General features: G+C 43.4%; 1 protein-coding gene across 2 annotated transcripts in view; it reads right to left on the reverse strand.

The window, feature by feature from the left end:
- Window positions 1-7,277: 7,277 nt before the first annotated feature.
- The window catches only part of Fancd2, a 76,627-nt gene continuing 65,153 nt past the window's right edge, over window positions 7,278-18,751 (reverse strand). For both annotated transcript variants that reach the window (XM_075887595.1, XM_075887596.1), the window contains 8 exons: window positions 17,652-17,789; window positions 16,294-16,384; window positions 16,137-16,208; window positions 15,082-15,120; window positions 12,134-12,283; window positions 11,009-11,155; window positions 7,635-7,721; window positions 7,278-7,551 (listed from right to left, as the gene is read on the reverse strand). In XM_075887595.1, coding sequence (XP_075743710.1) covers window positions 7,480-7,551; window positions 7,635-7,721; window positions 11,009-11,155; window positions 12,134-12,283; window positions 15,082-15,120; window positions 16,137-16,208; window positions 16,294-16,384; window positions 17,652-17,789 — 796 coding nt within the window. In that variant the 3' untranslated portion in view covers window positions 7,278-7,479. The remainder of the gene's footprint in view (window positions 7,552-7,634; window positions 7,722-11,008; window positions 11,156-12,133; window positions 12,284-15,081; window positions 15,121-16,136; window positions 16,209-16,293; window positions 16,385-17,651; window positions 17,790-18,751) is intronic.

An 18,751-nucleotide genomic window follows, 5' to 3' on the forward strand; every position in this document is an offset into this window, starting at 1 on the left:
GAACGACTGCACATTTGATCGCGTTGTATATTTCGCACGCGTGTCATGTATTCCGTGAGCTGATCTTGTGCAGTTATCTTAATCAATTTTCCCGCTCCCCAAGCGTTGGGGGTTACAAACGGACTGCGCCTATCTGAGTAACTACTCTGCCATTGCATTTATGCTCTATTTAATTAGATAACAATAGACCTTAAGTCTAATAGGCCTTAAGCCTAACAATGCCTCACATCCCTCCTTCTAGGCGGGACTCTGCGCAGGCATATGCCTGTGGTAAACCTATCAAGAAGCTTCAATCGTTCGCAGTGATGCAATATGCATCATAACGTTGATGCGCTAATATGATAAATGGAGTATAGCTATATCAGCACTGATATAGCTCGCATATAGCTCCATATAGCTCCATATATAGCTCCATATACTGCTGCTACAAGACGACGGCTTTGATGACGTCAACAAAGCAGCATGATCACGCGGCGGTCAACCCACTTCACTGTCATAACGAGAACGCTGGGAGATTTTCGGCAGCTGTGCGTTAACAACAGAAGAACGCGCATGCGATGTACCGATCACTCACGTAGCATCGCAAAGTTTGCGTAAAATTACGTTGATGCTCAAATATAGTAGAAACTTTTAGCGCTGGGCCCCCAAGCGGCTTGCAGACGTGAACCCTTGCGATCCTTTGTAATCTCCGCAGGTGCGGCGATGAGTACGAAGAAACACGAGAGCGTGCGAACGCAGGCAACTTGAGGTACCCGGCACAAACTTTCTCCAGTACTACTGTTCATGTTTTACGTCCTAATTAAAACACCCGATATGATTACGAGGAACGCCGTATGTAGTATTGGTCTCGGGAAATTTCGACCATCTGGTACGTGTTCAACGTGCCCCTAAATCTAAGACTGGTCTCAAGCATTTCGCGCCCATCAAAATGTGGCCGCCGTGGCCGACGTTCGAACCCACGACCTTCGGGAGCACCGTAACCGCTAGACCACCGTGGCGGCCGTGCACGTTTGTAACCCAACACGGCAGTTTCAATGGCGTCAGCGCAAGCCATCTATATAAGCTGCCGCTTTTACCTTCTCTGAATTCGGCGGGCGACAATCAGCCACCTCCTGCGGCGTCAAAGTTTGGGTGTGAACAGCTCACCGAGAACGAGAGCGCGGCTTGTCACGGTCGGCGGAACAGGCCCCGATTGCGCGGCCGAGTTGGCCAGAGCGGCTGGTCCGCGCGAGCTCGTGCAGTGTAGACGCGTGACCCCGTGTCCCGAAGGGGCGACCCCGAAAACAATGGACAGACGCGCGTTGCCACTTCAAGGGCGTGAGGAGTCTGGATCAGAGAGGCCGCGACGCACTTCTTAACAACATATACATATTCTGTCCACACAAGAGCGAAGCGTGCATGTACAGCATTCCAGTGTGTTTGTTATGAACGTTTAAGTGTGCAAAGGTCGGGAAATTCATCCGCAAGTCGCCTCACTCAGAGTCTGTATGAGTCTGACTCTTAGAGACTGACTCACGAGTTATAGTGTGTCCAGCTCAGCGGAATTTTTTCTTAGGCTGAGCCCGAACGAGGTTGGCTGGCCATTGATTGTGGGGTTTAACGTCCCAAAACCACCATATGATTATGAGACGCCGTAGTGGAGGGCTCCGGAGAGGATGGCTGGACACTGTTCGCGAGTATTGTTCACTATAGACCCTTTCACTGCTTCAAAACACAGCCCCCCCCCCCCCCTCGAGGACATCCGGTTTTGTCCACCAACGTGCCTTCATAGCATTGGTGGGCAAGAAGAGCTTTAGAAAATAGCCTCCTGATTTTCTACACTTTATTTTCCTCATTTAGCAAAATGTATTCAAATAAATGTTCTTTCAAGCTACATAAAAATTACAAGAGATTTCCTTAAACTTTACGCACGTTCCATTTATTTGAAAAAATAAAGCCATTTTTTTTACATTAAAGGAATTTAAAACGCGCTATCAGTTTCGACGTTAGGAGGTGGTAAATGAGGTGACCGGAAATTTTATGGGTGTTCAGAGAAAACTGGTGAACAATTTAGAGTACTTGGTACTCTACTATGGGGGAGCACTAGGTCGTCCCGTGGGCCTCGATACTCCCTTACATGCCGCTAAGGAGAAATGAGAACCCAACGCTTGCCATCTTGAAACCGTCTACACGCGCGAGTCAAGCCGGTCTGACGCACGTGATGCCACCGAATCACGTGAATCAACGCACGTGCCGTCACTGGTCTCGAGGTTCATTTCTCGCGTTTTGGCGACATGGCTCAACGCAACTTTCTGAAACGGTCATTTGAGTTTACAGCGCTCTCAGAGGGCGACGTATTTCGTTTAATCTTTCCAACGTAGTCTGTTGGATGCCATCGGACTCTATGACGTCACGACTTTTGCTGCGAGAATTTCACGGTGGCGTCGCCGCTCGCATTTTCTTTTAGTACGCATTGCTTTTTGTAATGGGAGGGCGAGAAGTAGACAAAGTAGGATGGGAGAGGGTAAAACATACTATAGTGATATATGGCATCGTAGAGCAAGCAGGTGGTAAAGAGAAGTGAGAATGAGGGAAAGGAAGATGGGAGAGGATACCGCATGGAACATTTGTTCATAGACAGAAGATAGTGAGAAATGGAAGTGACGGTGAGTAAGAGTCATGTAAAAGTGAGTAGGATTGAAAAGCCACCTGTTACTCGTTTTGTCGATCTTCAAACCACTAGTGTGTAGCTACCACCATTTTTTCTTCTTTTTTAGTAGATCAGCCACTTGTCTCACGTCTCGCTGGACTGCCGTACGGAAGCTATAGGGATAAAACATTCAACCCACCGCTTCCTCGCTCTCCAACCCCCGAAAATCTTTACATTTTGTTCGCGCGCGCGCACGCACGCACACACAAACACGAAGCGAAAACATGCACAAAAGGGGTTAAACCACCACCCACTTTCACTACGCTCAGCACGGAAGCGCAGGCTTCTCATATTCCATCATAACATATACGTTCGATGTCCACAATTTCTTTCTTTTATACTTTTAATGCTTAGTTTCTTCAGTTCCAAGTGTTATTATTGAGTGACTCGTAGCTCGTCTCGAGATAAGCGGGCTGCCAACGCCGAACCACCAGTCCCTCGCACCACCTACCGGTGCTTCATTATTCCGCATTTTCCTCGTGCCAATCCGGCTTTCACTCAGGGCCTCGCTCTTCCTGGTTTTCGTCTATCTCGACGTCGCCAAGCGCAGCGGGTCGTCACGCTTGCACACCACGCCTTTGTCAGAAAAGCCGTCATTGTGCACTGGCATCCGCGTCCACCTCACAGTGCTCGTCAAACAGGTGCTTCACTTTCTACGCTGTCATTGTGCCAACAATAAGGACTCCGAAAAAAAAAAGAGCGAAATATAAAGCTTACGACGAGGGCGAACGAGTCTATCTGGGTTGCGTACATGAAAAAAAAAAAAAAACACGAATTATACGCTTGATATTGCATGCTCGTGGAGGCCACAGAATCCTGCTTATGAGGCTGAGATCCCATGCCGTTTTTCATCAACAACGTGGATTGAGCTTTTGGCACCGTTTCTTTCTTTTTTTTTTTGAGGAATAAGACGAGCAGATCTAAACCGATCTGCCGACACGAGCGAACAAACCAAGTTTAATAGACTTAACTATGCATCTGATATAACCTATTACTTCTTTAAAGGGGCCCTGCAACACTTTTTGAGCATGGTCAGAAAATGCTGCCGATCAGTAGTAGAGGCTTCTGAGAACACGCGAGCCAAATGTTATAGCACAGCACGCGGCCTATAATTCACAATAAATTATCGAAGTTGGCTAAAAATTACTTTCTCTTCTCTCGACAAATGACGGAAGACGCTCAAAAAACACACGTAGATTGCCTATCATGGCACGCTCGGTTGTTACAGAGATCGCCGCGAGAGGCCGTCACCTGTCCACGCGTGCGCGCGATCGCACTGAGAAAGCCAAGTATTCGAAGAAAAAAAGAGGAAGTGCTCAAGGTCACGAAACACACGTGGCGTTTTTTGCTTGCCCCTTTCATTCCGCCCTGCTTAGCTTCTAGCGTTTTCGTCGGGACGAGAGAAAATAGAATGCGATTGCAACGTGCGACAAATCTTTGTAACTCTACTCGTACTGGACGGATTCTTAAAATTTTTGCGGCGTTGAATTCGTGAGGCAATACGCTTTTCAAGTGAAATAATTCGATGGTTACTCAAAAAAAGTGTTTCAGGGCCTTTTTAAGACGAAAACCTTGTGTCATTGAGTGGTCCCTAGAGTGGAACACGGCTCAGGCGAGTAAAGTTCTACAAAAATCCACGTTATTTAGGTCACCAATGACGTCAAGTTGTAACGTCACTGATAGCTTCAATTTGTGGCGTCATCGTGTCGTCACACGATGACGTCATTACAAGGCATCGTTGCTTTGTCAAAACAGATGCGCCGATCCCAAAATTCGAGCAAAACGTTACGTGAGGGACAAGAAGCTTGAGGAAGAAAGGAACAATTGAATCGGCTAGCACCGTCAATGTGAGTCTGTCACACTGCGGCTGCTTGTGTATTGAAAGAAGGCTACTGCATATAAACTTAATGGACTATGAAATGAGCAGCAGGCGTTGACCATCAAAAGTTACTGAGCATAATTAACATATGCTGCCAAACTTTTTTTTTTTTTTTCAAATCAAGAGATCCCTTTTGTTGGTTCCACACCATTGCACATGCACGCGGCACAATGAAATTTCAAAGAAGGTGCGTGTTAAAAAAAATAAATTTTAAAGTTTTCCTGCACGTGTTAAAATTTAATGCAGACGTGTATTTTGGTGATCATAGCCTTGACGACATACCCTAAAGCTTGGAGTGCTGCATCTATGTCTCCAGCCGAGTATGTACTACATACTCTCTGGTTAGGAATTACAAAGACCCTAGTAGACGCAGTTGAAATGACGTCATGGCAATCAGTGCATTGGTCAGCCATTTGTTTTTTGTGCTTTTTCTCCCAGACCAAACGTCTTTTCCCAGCAAGCGAGGCAATTTTGATATTGTGAAAGAGCAATTTACAAACACGAAAAAATAGTTTTTTTTCTCTTTTGTGTCCCTTTAAAAAACAGGTGCAAACCAGATTTGTAGGCAAAAATTCTTTTTCCAAGGGGGTTGGGGGCACTTGTTGAAAGCCTTGAGAACACCTATTTTTGAAAGTTTTTTCCTCAGAAAAACACCCCCTCCACCCGCGTTTTGCGGCGAGAGGGGGGGGGCTAGAGCTTCGCCCCCTCCCCCCTTTCTGGCACGGGCCCGAGTGTAACACCACAATGACAATGACACAACAATGGTTCGCGGATGTCTTGAACAAACTAGCCCGAGGTCCCCTAACGGCACCGAAACCCCAGAAACTTTCATTTTTGGTGAGTTATTGCTTCATTTTTAGCACAACGAAACGAAGATACGCTCATCTAAAAATATGTTTTCACCTATTCGTTATAATCACAATGCACGAAAAGATTGAAAAGATGCGAGTGTCAGCCCGGGGCTACACGCGCAGTGACCGACAGCCATCGAAAGGCGTTAGCGCCGAGCTTCGACGTCACGTTGTCTGCTAGTTCCGGGGTGACTGGGTACGCTTGAGCTTGCAGCGGGCCGAGCTGGTTAATGGTTTTAAACTTTACCTGAGGTCATGTGGTCTATTAAATTTCGGATACGCGGCGCAGTTGGAAACAACTGCTGCGCATGTCTGACTTTTGGACCATAATGTTCGAATCTTCACAAGCGTGACTGGCTGCGCACATTGTTAACGCTGCCAGTGTTTTGCGTTTCGGACGTAATAGAGCGCAGCTCCTAGCTCCCGCTTCAGGCTTGAGCGTCGTTTCTTACAGTGAAAGATATCCCGGCTAAAGCCCGAACTACACACACGTGTTGCAGAGCGTGGCGCCCTCTTTTTCCGTAGGAAGAGGGCACAGCACCGAGTCTGCACGACACACGCTGCAAAGGGCTCAAAGGCCTAACCATAAGTACGCGTTGTAGCGCGCGGCTTTGACGCGGCGTGCAGCTCCCGTAGCCGTAGCTATGGTGAGGCGCGCAGCTCCCATAGCCGCGCGCCCTTTCTCTCCATAGGGAGAAGGCTGTATTACTTTGGAACCTTTGGCACGGAACAGGAGGGAGAAAAATTATATAGTAATAATTGTTGGGTTTTATTTATTAGGATCGATTTCCGGCTGCGATGGCCACATTTCACAGCGAAGCTGTTGAGATCATAATACGGGCCACGCGCGGCACCGTAGGACACAGTGGGGCGCCAAACCGCGTCCGCTGCCTGTCAGCCCAGTATTCTACTACTGAGCCACACCGGTGCTTGGGACTTGTTCGCAAAGTTGCCTTAAGCAGGCTTGACGTTGGGAAGGTATCGTGTTAATATGAGTAGTAAAGGACTTTAGAACAGCAAAGAAACAACCAGGTATCACACATTGCGAATAGTCTAATGAGTGGGTTGTACAATACTCCAAGTCATTACACAATTGTTCTTGATCACCTATTAACTGTGGTACATACCTATTTCAGGCATTATTCCTCGTCGACAGCCACAGCATGAAAAAATTGCACAAAATTCCTAACAAGTGCACAGCAGATGCCACGCTTTTCGAAAAATGACAGAAAATAGCATAGTGAATACCAGCTACTGAATACTACTACACAAAAATTACGCTTATTTATGGCGTAGTGGATACCCAGCAATGTGCTTGTAGCAGTTACCCAAAGAGTGTTAAGAAAAGGCTCTGAAAGGCCTTTTCTATTCTAGCTTTCGCTGTGACTGTGCTGTGTGTTCCGTGCAGGCCTGGCGTTTTTTCATGCAAGGGGGAAATGCTAGAGGCCCATGTACTTATGTTTAGGTGCACACTAAAGAACACCAGAAGGTGTAGGTTTCCAGAGCCCTACACTACGGCATCTCTCATAATCATATTGTGGTTTTGAACAAAAAAAAAAACCATCAATTATTATTATTAAACGGTATCACAAGGTCCATTCATTAGCAACAGCCAATGCCGACTTAAGCAAAAATAGTACAATTAACATGAAGTTACGGTTTGACACTTTCTCTTTTAACTCAGTCAAAATATTGCAGATGGCTTTCTGCATCATTTCTCTCGAGAAGAAGTTTGGAGTGATATTTCCAGATTGTACTAGATAGATTATGATTTCAGAAGAACTTCCTTGCTATTGGTGACAACTACACTAGCAAAATATTATGCCGAAAATCTGACTTAAGTGTATTAAGATATGTATTACCACATGAAGCAATTCTTTTATTAATGTACAATAAAAATAGCCACACTGACCATCAAACAGCTTTGTCAAAACTTAAACTGAGAAAGATGACTTGTCAGCTTAATAGAACACAGTAAAATATGTTACAGTAACTTGCGTAATGAAACTCCAACTCATAAACTGAACATTCAAATGAAGGAAAGTCAATGGCACCGCCTCTTAAAACTCCTCGCTGACTTCTGGTTCCATGGGCTCGTCAACTTCATTTTCTTCGCTGTTGTGGGAGGCATCCTAAACAAAGAGAGCAGAATAATTAATCTAAGGAACCTCATACAGGCAACCTGCTTTGAGAACTTCAGAACCCTGAACCTCACCGAATCGTTTCCATCTTCAGCATCATCCGCAGGTGGCATTTCTTCATCCGTGTCCTCGGGTAATGGCTGCGTCAGAATTTCTTCCCCCTATGCAAAGTGTGAAAGCCATGAAGTGCTTACAGAAATAAGGTCACCTAGAGCAGTTACAATGTCTTTTTATCATAGCACACTCAGCTTAAGCAAAAACATCAGCTCAAAATGAACATAAAATAATCAGAAACCTAATGCTTGGCATTTCCTCCCTTTCAATATATTTGCCTTGCACACCATCGAGTAACCCTGTATAGCACACTCGGGCCTAAAACATCCATGAAGGGATTTTCCATTGCTGTACGATGCTTACCTAATATGAACACTGTCACCCACAAGCACGAATAGCAACAAATGAGTTCATGAGCATTCCACACTGGTAGCAAGAAAAGTGGAAACTTATATTTCCAAATTATGTTTGAGAGTTCATACACTTCAAACTTTATACACTTCCATAATATGAAGTTTAAGCGTTGAAAACCTTTACCTTCAATATCTCTAAATTAAAGGTGCATGTTGGGCACACGGCGTACAACCATTTACTCTAGAAAGTACCATAAGGAGACGACACCATGATCAACTGTAAAGGAGGCAGCAGCAACAGCCTTCAACATCGCTTCCTCACATGCACAAGTGTCATTACATTCATGTGGTCTGTCGACATCACACATTTACTGGTTCACATACCTATAACGAATTATGCATTACTTACTACCCACACTGCACTACTTGAGAGCGTGAACACACTGGAATAACACATCGTTAATTAGCTGTTCATGTTACAGCCCTAAAGTGTTTTTTCTTGCTTTCCTTTCAGTTGCGAAAAGATCAGTTGTTTCCAGTGCAAATGCGAACTTATATAAAAGCAACTCAACATCTAACGTTTCAGTGGAGAGACTTGTTTTCTTCAAAGGGACCCTGCAACACTTTTTGAGCATGGTCAGAAAATGCTGTTGATTGGTAGTAGAGGCTCCCGGGAACACACGAGCCAAATATTACAGCACAGCACGTGGCCTGCAATTCACAATTGTCAAAATCAGCTGAAAATTGTTTTCTCTTCCCTCAACAAATGACAGAGGAAGCTCAAAAATCACTCGTAGAAGGTTATCTATCAGCTATTATCTGATTTGAACATAGCACGTTCAGTTGGTAAAGGAATCACCACGACTTGTCTAACAGGTGTGCGCGATCATACTTATAAAGTTGCGTATTTGAAGGGAAAAAAAAAGAAAAAATGCGGAAGGTGACAAGGTGGGCGTGGCATATTTTCTTTGCTTATGCCGTCCCGCCCTGCTTAGCTTCCAGCGCTTCCATCGGGGCAAGAGAAAAGACAACACGACTGCAGTGTGCAACGAATCTTTGTAGCTACACTGGTACTAGATGGATTCCTAAACTTTTGCGGCCTTGGATTCATGAGGCAATAAGAGCTTTTAGTGAATTCATTCCATGGTTCACTAAAAGCTCTTATTGCCTCAGAGAGTTGAGCCAGCAGAGTGCGTGGTGGTCGGCAACTACCGAAAATGGGCGTCCGTATAGATAAGGTCGAAATTTCGCCACCGCCCATACAAGAGCCAAGCACTCATGCTCTGTTATCAAATAGTTATGTTCAGGGGCGGATAGGAGCCGGCTGGCATATGCAATAACGCAATCATGGCCATGTTGTTTCTGAGCCAGCACTGCACCAATGCCATGCCCACTTGCATCTGTATGGATTTCCGTAGGGGCAACAGGGTTGAAGTGTGCCAGAATCGGGGGGGTGGGGTGGGGGGGGTAGTGAGAAGAGCGACAAGAGTCGAGAACGCAGAAGCCTCTTCGGAGCCCCATGAAAACGGGACGTCTTTCTTGAGGAGCTGTGCAAGCGGCCTCGCTATGTGGGCAAAATTTTTCACGAAGCGTCGGAAGTGGGAGCATAGTCCGATAAAGCTGCGTACATCCTTCGCAGATCGTGGTACAAGAAAGTTTTTGACGGCGCTGATTTTTGCCGGGTCTGGTTGTACACCGTTGGCGTCTACTAAATGGCCAAGCACTGCGATTTGATGGCGTCCAAAGTGACATTTGGACGAGTTGAGCTGCAGGCCAGCGTGACGGACGATTCCCAGGATAGCTGAGAGGCGCTTTATATGAGGAATTTCAGTGAATTCATTCCATGGTTCTGAGAACTGGCTAACCTCCCTGTCCTTCCTCATTTATTCCTCCTCCTCCTCATTCCATGGTTACCTTAAAAAGCGGTTCAGGGCCCCTTTAAGGCAGTAATGTTGAACAAGTTGGCTGACCTGATGAAGACTAGCCCTCTCATCGAAATGCTCACTGGAGTATCCTTCCTTGTTCGGTGACCTCTCATCACAGCAAACTTCCACCTTCCCAGAATGTCTGCCTTTTTGCACATCAACTTCACATTGCACTATGAGAAGTGAGCAACAGCAGCATTATTGAAACTATGGAATACAAGAAGATATCATGTGAAAACAGTAATGCCAATTAAGAATATATGCCATATGAATGTTTAAGTCAATGTAGTAAACTTGGTTACTATTTGCCAACCTCTTGATACAGAGTCTTATAGACAGAAGCAATGAATGGGACAACTGTATAGTGCTATAGTACTGCGTATGTAGTGATGCAGAACTGCAAGGAAGTTCTCTACTAATAGCAAATTATTAGCCAACATTTGGTAATTTCTCTGTCCTTTTGCATCACTTTTTCATTTCTTTTCTCTTTCCCCCGTGGTTAAACAGACCTATTACAAGGTTTCTCTAAAGCAACACAAGCAGAACTTCTGCTACTCATTACAGTAGCATGAAGAATACAGATCTACACTATAAATGGCACAGACAAGGCTTCAAAGAGGCAGAACACTGGAACTTCAGCCAGGTATATGCAACAAAAGAACAGCCTTTAGAGGATAGGAGGAATCAGCTATGCCTAAAACTATGACTTGTCAATTCACCTGCCTGATGATATAGTAGTGCTTTAAATTTTGGTCTCGGTTTTCAGGGAAGCAGTTCTTTTGCTTCTTTGGCACAGGTTTCGCACAGTTCTTAGGTAAAATTTCAGTTTCTATAAGCAAAATGCCACAAAGTAGTGCTCTCAGTGCAATTCTGCCAAAGCTGTTTCACTAATGAGCCAATTTGCCTGTTTACATGTTAAATATGCTGCAAAGAAAACATATCTTTGCAGAAAACCCTGTATTATATTACTTTCGTGCCTATGATTATTTTCACAGTTCTTCAAACAATAAATGTCTATCGGCATGGCCAAATGTTATAAGAAGTAAAATTCATCCGAACAGCATTTATTTTTGACACAAGCAAACCGATTTAGCCTTAATAACCGCAACACATTACCTTCAGGTCCCGATTCTTGAGGTTCCCCACCCAGAAGGCTTCCCGGCAGTGGTTCACAGTGAGCATAGCCTTGACACGAAAGACGAAGACTTCCAGCGTCTTGCGTACTGCAGGCACCTGCCCTGTCAGTGCCACGTCTTTCACCAGCTGCAAGCAGGAGGCATTATTACGTTTGGCCGAGGGTGGTTTCATGTCGAGGGAGGAAGACGCCATGAGAACAATGTACAAAAGAACGGCCCCCAGGGCACATTTTGCTATCTTTTATAAAGAAACACCATGATCACTGGGGGGAGAGAAACATGACACACATGCGCGACAATAAATGTTTGACCAGAACAACCAAGCCCAACTTGGACGCTGGCTCATAAGCTATGCACGAAGCACTAACGTAACTGCATACAGATTGGTCATTTTTTTTTAAATCATATATATGTAGGAGCATACTATCGCAGATTACTTACAGCATCACTTCACCTATTTCCAAAACAAAATGATCATTTAGACTTGGTGTGACAGATTGATCAATAAAGAACTATGCACGTCTCTTTTCCTGCCAGTACATTGTGACAAGAGCCTTTGCACTAGCAGTTTATCACTGTTCACGTACATGTTCTTCCTAGAGTGGTATCAACAAAGTGAAAGCATAATGAACATAAATCCTCAGGCACACTGTACTTTCATGATGGAGAATGCAGCTCTAAATAACAAAAATTAAGGTAAAGATACATCAGAAACATTGCTGTGCTTTTTGCATTCATCTGTTATTTACTGCTGCTTTATTCAAGGTGCATTATTAACTTGACCAGCAAACTACCCTCCTTAATTAGTCTCCAAACGGCAACAATAATGTGAGCATACCGCTTAGCACGACTCTGCACGGAATGCTTAACCTGCGGCTAGTAGCATTCCATGCAAAGTGCTAAGGACACTGTCTCTGCACATCTATGAAAAAGCTATTGTTCATGGATGCTAAAAGCAATCATTTTGAGAATATCACCGCCAGTGAACAACACACTGAATTTGGTAGCCCGGCATATACATCACAGCAACAAAATATGCAAACCCCATTTCCATATATTGCATAAATACTATGTCCACAAACTTGGCGATGCAACATGTGCTCACCTTGGAGTGACTGCAGATGTGCTGGAGGTACCGTGTGCTTTGCTGTAGATTTTTTAGAAGAGCCTGTACTTCAGCAGTGTAGGACTTGAAAAGAGAGTCTAGCAGAGGCATGCCATTACGCAGGAAGGAATCCAAGAACTGACGTCCAAACTGTTTGGCAAAAAAAAAACATAAAAAAAACGGTGCTGGCACTTTGATAGACAGCAAATGAACTGTGTGACAGATTTTCTTTATAACTGGATACATGAATGATAACCTACGAATGAGTGTTGATAGTGCGGAACTGTGGTCGCAGTGTATAGTGTATTGCTAAATAGCTCTTACTACATTAGGCACTGTTAGAGTGACTGGCAATGTACAGGATGAATGAGGTACTGAATATGGCCTTTGGCACAAGTTTGTTAAAGAGGATAATGCACACAGGTGAAGAACTTTTTTTAAAGGTAGCCATTCCATGGACTTGCAAGCTTGAATTCATGAGTGTTTTTCCATAATTGAATACATAAAACTCTGCTGAGACTCATAGATCAGCTTCAAGTTTTGCATGAATTCAACTTTAAATATTTCAAATAACTGCACTCCATCAAATTTCTGTAGAAATAAAAAAAATAATCAAATAATGTGGGAAAGTACAACAATGTTTGCCTTTTCCGCTCCTCCTCGACAGAATAATTCTTCTTGGGAAAGTGCTGCACAACTAGGTCTCTTATAAGCAATTTATTATTATTATTATTTTGCACTGCCTTTATAATGCCTTTGAGAAGAATTCCTTCTTGGCTTAGTTGGTATTGCTTACTGTATTACATTCTGCCAATATTAAAAAAAGAAACACAAGAAAGAGACAGGAACACGATGACATAGGCATGCTCATTTCACTGATTGGTGCGTGTTTTTTTAACCCTTCACTGCCCAGTGTCACGAATTCGTGACATACCACAAAACTTTGAGCAAGCAAGTCACAAAATGTGTGCCGTCTTTGATGCCGGCTGTCAAGTATTCGTGAAGAACGTCGCTTTCAGCATAAAAAATCTAGCAACGTCTTGAGTAAGGTATTTTATGCTATAACCAATTGTTTTGTAAGCAGATGGTGGAGAGTGTGGAGCTCGTACAGCAGCTTTTACTTCGTCATTCTTTTACGCCTAGGTGACGAAAATTCTATCTTCAATAATTTTGTTTATTTGGTGTGGACGAACCCAAGAGGTAACACACGGCGTGTTAGCTCTCACGTTCCATTGTAGTATTTGTGTCATTTCAATGTATTATGGTGCTGTGCGTACAAAAAGTGTTGCCTTAGTAGGTTACAGGGCCTTTGGGGGACCCTGTAATTCGGTTTTTTTTTGTTTTTTTTTTTGGGCACGCTCCAAAGAGTTGTGCCTATCCTTCGGCATCTGAGTCACCGGAGGTGTGGGACGTGTATCCATCACCTCTTGTTAGGTGCCCGCCGCGGTGGTCTAGTGGCTAAGGTACTCGGCTGCTGACCCGCAGGTTGCGGGTTCGAATTCCGGCTGCGGCGGCTGCATTTCTGATGGAGGTAGAAATCTTGTAGGTCCGTGTGCTCAGATTTGGGTGCACGTTAAAGAACCCCAGGTGGTCGAAATTTCCGGAGCCCTCCACTACAACGTCTCTCATAATCATATGGTGGTTTTGGGACGTTAAACCCCGCATATCAATCAATCAAATCAATCAATCTTGTGAGAGGGTGGATGGTGCCTGCTTGGCAGGCACGTTCACAGAACTTTCGGACCTAACTGCGTTTGCAGTGGTCCGGAGTCCAGCAGACACGGTAGTCTGCCGACCTTGTTTGTCAGGTGGCGGAGCAGTACAGGCTGCTCCAGCCGGAGGCTCTGATGGCACAACCGCGGCCACACTCTGTGTGATATTGGCGGGTGCAAAAAGATGTGGTGCGGCGCCCCGGCGCATCACATCTGCGAAGGAGGGATAAGAGGGGTTGTGAAGTGCGAAACGCTTACGTGCCCATGCAGCCTTCTCTGCTTCACTAATTGTCTTAATTTTAGGCTTATTTGAACATTCGAATGCTTTGAATATTCGGACAAATATTACAGTATTCGAATTCACTTTGATTAAAATTTATACTATTGAAAATTTTGAAGTACTCGAGATGAATGAATAGATGTATCTTAACCTACACACAACCCCTGTGGAGGTGGTTTCATTGCACTGAAGGGGTGCTAAGCCATAAAAGCACATGCTTAAATGTGTATTAGTCCACATGTAATCTCCTGTAAAGGTGGTTTCACAGCAGAAAAGAAGTGCTAAGCCTTGAACATGCCTACACAAAGCCGCTTGATTTAACTTCAAGGTTAAATAATCATACTGCCCGCACACCGATTTCTTTTTTTTTTTAAGCTTAAAGGGCCACTTATAGACTTGTATGCTCGAAGTATAGTAAAATATTAAATATAACATATTTTATGAGTAACCACATGCATTTTGCCGAAAGTCAAATCCTTCTACTATTCAACACTGTCGAAATTTGGGCTTGTTGGTGCATTGTGACGACAGAAAATAGCGCAAAGAAACGGGGACACAAGACGAGGACACACGGCACAGGCGCGTGTCCTGTGCCGTGTGTCCTCGTCTTGTGTCCCCGTTTCTTTGCGCTATTTTCTGTCGTCGCTTCTACTATTCAAAGCTGTTCTCACTTTCTCTGAAAAAAAAAAAAAGACATTTGCACAGGCCATGTTCCAATTTAAAAAATTATTGTGCACATTAGTTAGGTCATGACAAATATGATTATTTTTCTTTAGAATGTGTGATATATACTATTCAAATTCGACTAGAAGTTATTAGACTAAAATTAGTAATCGCTTTGAAGCTAAAATTCACTATTCGCATAAGCCTACAGAATTTTCATCAGGAAACTCTTATAACTCTAGGGACACACAAATGCGGATATGATCTTGGTTGAAACTAAAGAGAGTGCTTACCTTCAAACAAACAGCCAGGTTCTTCCGCACAGGTAATTTCTGAAAAAATTCAGCAGAAGCCGAACAAGCACTTCTTTTTAAAACACCGTCTATCCTACATTCAGTGTAACAGGAGAAGTCAGGAGCCAAGTCAGGATCGTTGTCATCATCAGCCTGAATACACCCATTGCAGGGCGAAGGCCTCTCCCATGTTTCACCAATCAACCTGGTCCTGTGCGTGCTGCACTGGTCATTAAAGGGATACTGAAGATAATTTTGCCGCCAGCCAAATTGAAAGATTGTGTCCCGAAATCGATAGAGACAACCTTCATTCCAGGATGAAACTAATATAGGAAATTAATGAACTTAATGCGTTTTCCACAAACTGCTGCATCTGGCCGCCACGCCGTGAACTAGAAACGGAGGCGTTTGGTGACGTTCAGAAACATCCGAAACGGGAGAGTCAACAATGCCAGCCTTCACCTGCGTCTTTCAACTCGCTCAACTTCCACTTCGGTTCCCAAAACCGGTATGAACTGCAAGAGCAGCGAACAATGCTTCCGGCTGGGGCAAAGCACCAGTGCTTTTGTGGAAGGGGAAAAGTGGGATGAAAGGAGAGGTGGAGAAAAGGAAGAGCAGGACAAGAACACGTGCGTCCTGCATGCTTTTCGGTGAGTGTGACATCACGGCTTGCGCTCGCGAGCAGCCGCCACGTGCTGACAATCCATTGAAAATGCAACCAACTGTTAAAAAATACGGGAAATAAACTCTGTTTATCGGAACAGTGGCATCTTCCGAGTCGAATTTCCAAGTTCCATCAGTTTTTCCAATTATTGTTCAGTATCCCTTTAAGAGTAACAGAGTGAATTCTAAGAGAAGGTAAGCACATCACGGGTAGGCAGAAACTTAGGTGGGCGGATGAGATTAAGCAGTTTGCGGGGATAACGCAGCGTATGGCTCTGGACTAACTGGATTCCCCAGGCTTTCATTTGTTTTCCAAGTATATTGACATTCTTTTTTTCTGCCGCTACTAAAATTCCATTCATGAAACACTAAAAAAACATGAGAAGACTTACCTTAACGACCTCCACCAGCTTGTGAAATATTTCGACAGCTAGGGTCCACTTCTCAAGCTGCTGCACCTTTTCCTAAAACAGCACAGGCGTTCCATTTTAGTGTGGTAATATCTTTGTCACGCTGAAAATAAAAGCTTTTCTTTAGTGACAACCATACCTCTTGGTTCGTCACTACTTTTACAGAGAGGCTTTGGACGCCATCGGCCAGGTTGGAGAACATTGTCTTGTAGTATACATTGAGAGTAGACCTGCAGAATAGAAAAAAAGCCTATTTATACAGCACTATGGTGGCGATGGGAACCAATGGGATGCTGTTTTACTACAGAACCTTAAAAAAATTTACGAAGAACTTCTAAAGCAATTTGTGAAAATGAGTTCGTGTGCATCAAAAATGAGTTTGTGCAACCATATTCACTATTGACATGATAGTATCGATCTGGAATGAAAAATTAGTTCAAAAAATGATCGAGTATTTAAAAAATTTTTTTTTGAGACATAAAATATGCTCGTGCTCCCCTTTTTTTCCATGCGATTTTTGGTGGTCCACCTACATTCAAGCCAACTAACAGTCCTATAAATACAGTACTTATACGCTGAGATTTCAAGGCAATTGAATTTTTGAGTAATAGAAGGCCTTGTAAATGTTGGAGAGCTAAATAAAGTATAGTAGGCTCTCATTAAAAGAAACCTGATAAGACTCGAAGGATACATTCTGTTTAACAGGAGCGCCATTTACTGAGAGATGAACGGGGGTATTCAAGTATTAGGCCAATCATACTAGGGGAAGTTGTTCCAATTAAGCAGATATTTCATTTAATACATTTCTGTTTACTGAGAATGTGCTGTTTAATTAAAGTCAGTGGACCACGATAAGAAGAGAGTGAAAAAAAAAACAGAAAAAGAAATAACGGTTACATCTAAGAAAAGTTTAACTTCAATACTGATATTTTAAGGTTCTTATTAAACAATTTTACCCAACAGACACTTCAAACAGCCAAGGCGCAATGTCTTATGCGAGGAATCGTCATGTATGTTACATTAGTATCCCATTCTCAGATTAATCTGGCTTGGATTCGATGAATGCAATCTGACCCATCCATTGTTTTACTAGTGTCTCATTATCACGTTCTTTCTGTATCCAAGCAATGTTAAAATCTTCTCTTTAGTTTTGCCACGATCATATGAGTGTGTACAACTCATTTCTAACTGATCTTCCCACAGTCAAAGTTATTTGCAATTGACCTTCAAACTTGGCTTGTTTAACTCCTGAGTCACTAAATTCTGTTTAGCACATACTAGTCATGCAAGCTCTACACTCAAACAACAGTTATGGGCAGTCCAACAGACCCATGACACAGCAGAGAGACTTGGTCTCTCTGTTCCGACCTGAGAGCAGCCCCCGACGTGCTGAAGTGCATTCCGAAGGACCTAATAAAGTTCATCTATCGATCCACCCATACTAGTCATAGGAAAGCATGCCAGCTGCAACGACAGGCAGTCGTAATGATGACTCACTTGTCGAGTGTAGGAAACTGCTTTGACTGTTCTTCCTCCTGCTGGGCTGGTGGCGATTCTTCCAGAATACTGGGCAGGCAGTCAGTCGCAAGTTCGTGCAGGCTCTGAAGTACACACTCCGACTCTGACAGGAATGTGCTGTGTTGCAGAGAAATATATGAATGAAGAGTGAGAAAAATTCAGATTACGCTTGTAAGTCTTGAGGTATCGATTAACAGAGCTTTGAATCAGAATCAGTTCGTTCCTGTTAATTGAGGGTGATAATAACATCATATGCACATACAGAAGATGGTCCTCAATTCAGAAACTGAAATGGGCTTTCTTTACATGAGAACAAGAATCATTACAAAACAAAGTTAAAAAGAAGTAAGAAAAGATCTAAACGAAGTACTAAATATTGTTTTTTAAATACGAGTCCCTCTTTTCTCAGATCATTCAGTTGTGTTGAGTACTGGTTTTAGCTCCTGCAATCGAACATTCAGTGCTGGACTTGCAGAAAAAGAAAAAAGAAAGGAAGGCAGGTTTAGCAATGCTAGAACAGCAGACACTGCAGAAGGTGTGCACTTCAGCACAAACTACGTAATAACGCATAGCAAAAGCATGATGGAAAAAAAATTTGGACAAGGAATTCAGTACCGAGCTATAAGTATTGCTACGAAATCCAGTAACCATGGAACTAAGTCTGCAGGGGTAGAGATTAGCTAAGGTTTTGATTCTCAACATTAGTTAAATTAGCTTCTAGCCCCATGGAGACTACTGGTGGGTATCAAACTTTCTTTAAACTGGCACACTGTATAGCAACTCTCTTGAGTTGATACATGATTTAAAAGAATGCTAAAAAGAAAAAAACATGTTTTTCTAGTGTTAGTAAATTACTATTACGTGAGACCAACACCATACTTTCTGCGAGATGAGGCAAATTTAAAAGTGAAACTTTTGACACATATTCTCATCTGCAGTGATGAAATTAATGACATTAGAGCTGTTAAAATGTCATTTCCCAGCATTTAGGCTGCGAAATGAAATTGTAACAGCTCTAATGCCTAATGTCCCTTTAACTAAAAGCAACAAAACTGGCCCAAACAAAGGACTCAAATAAA

Source organism: Rhipicephalus microplus, chromosome 1, assembly GCF_043290135.1.
Source record: "Rhipicephalus microplus isolate Deutch F79 chromosome 1, USDA_Rmic, whole genome shotgun sequence".
In the NCBI taxonomy this organism is placed as follows: Eukaryota; Metazoa; Arthropoda; class Arachnida; order Ixodida; family Ixodidae; genus Rhipicephalus; species Rhipicephalus microplus.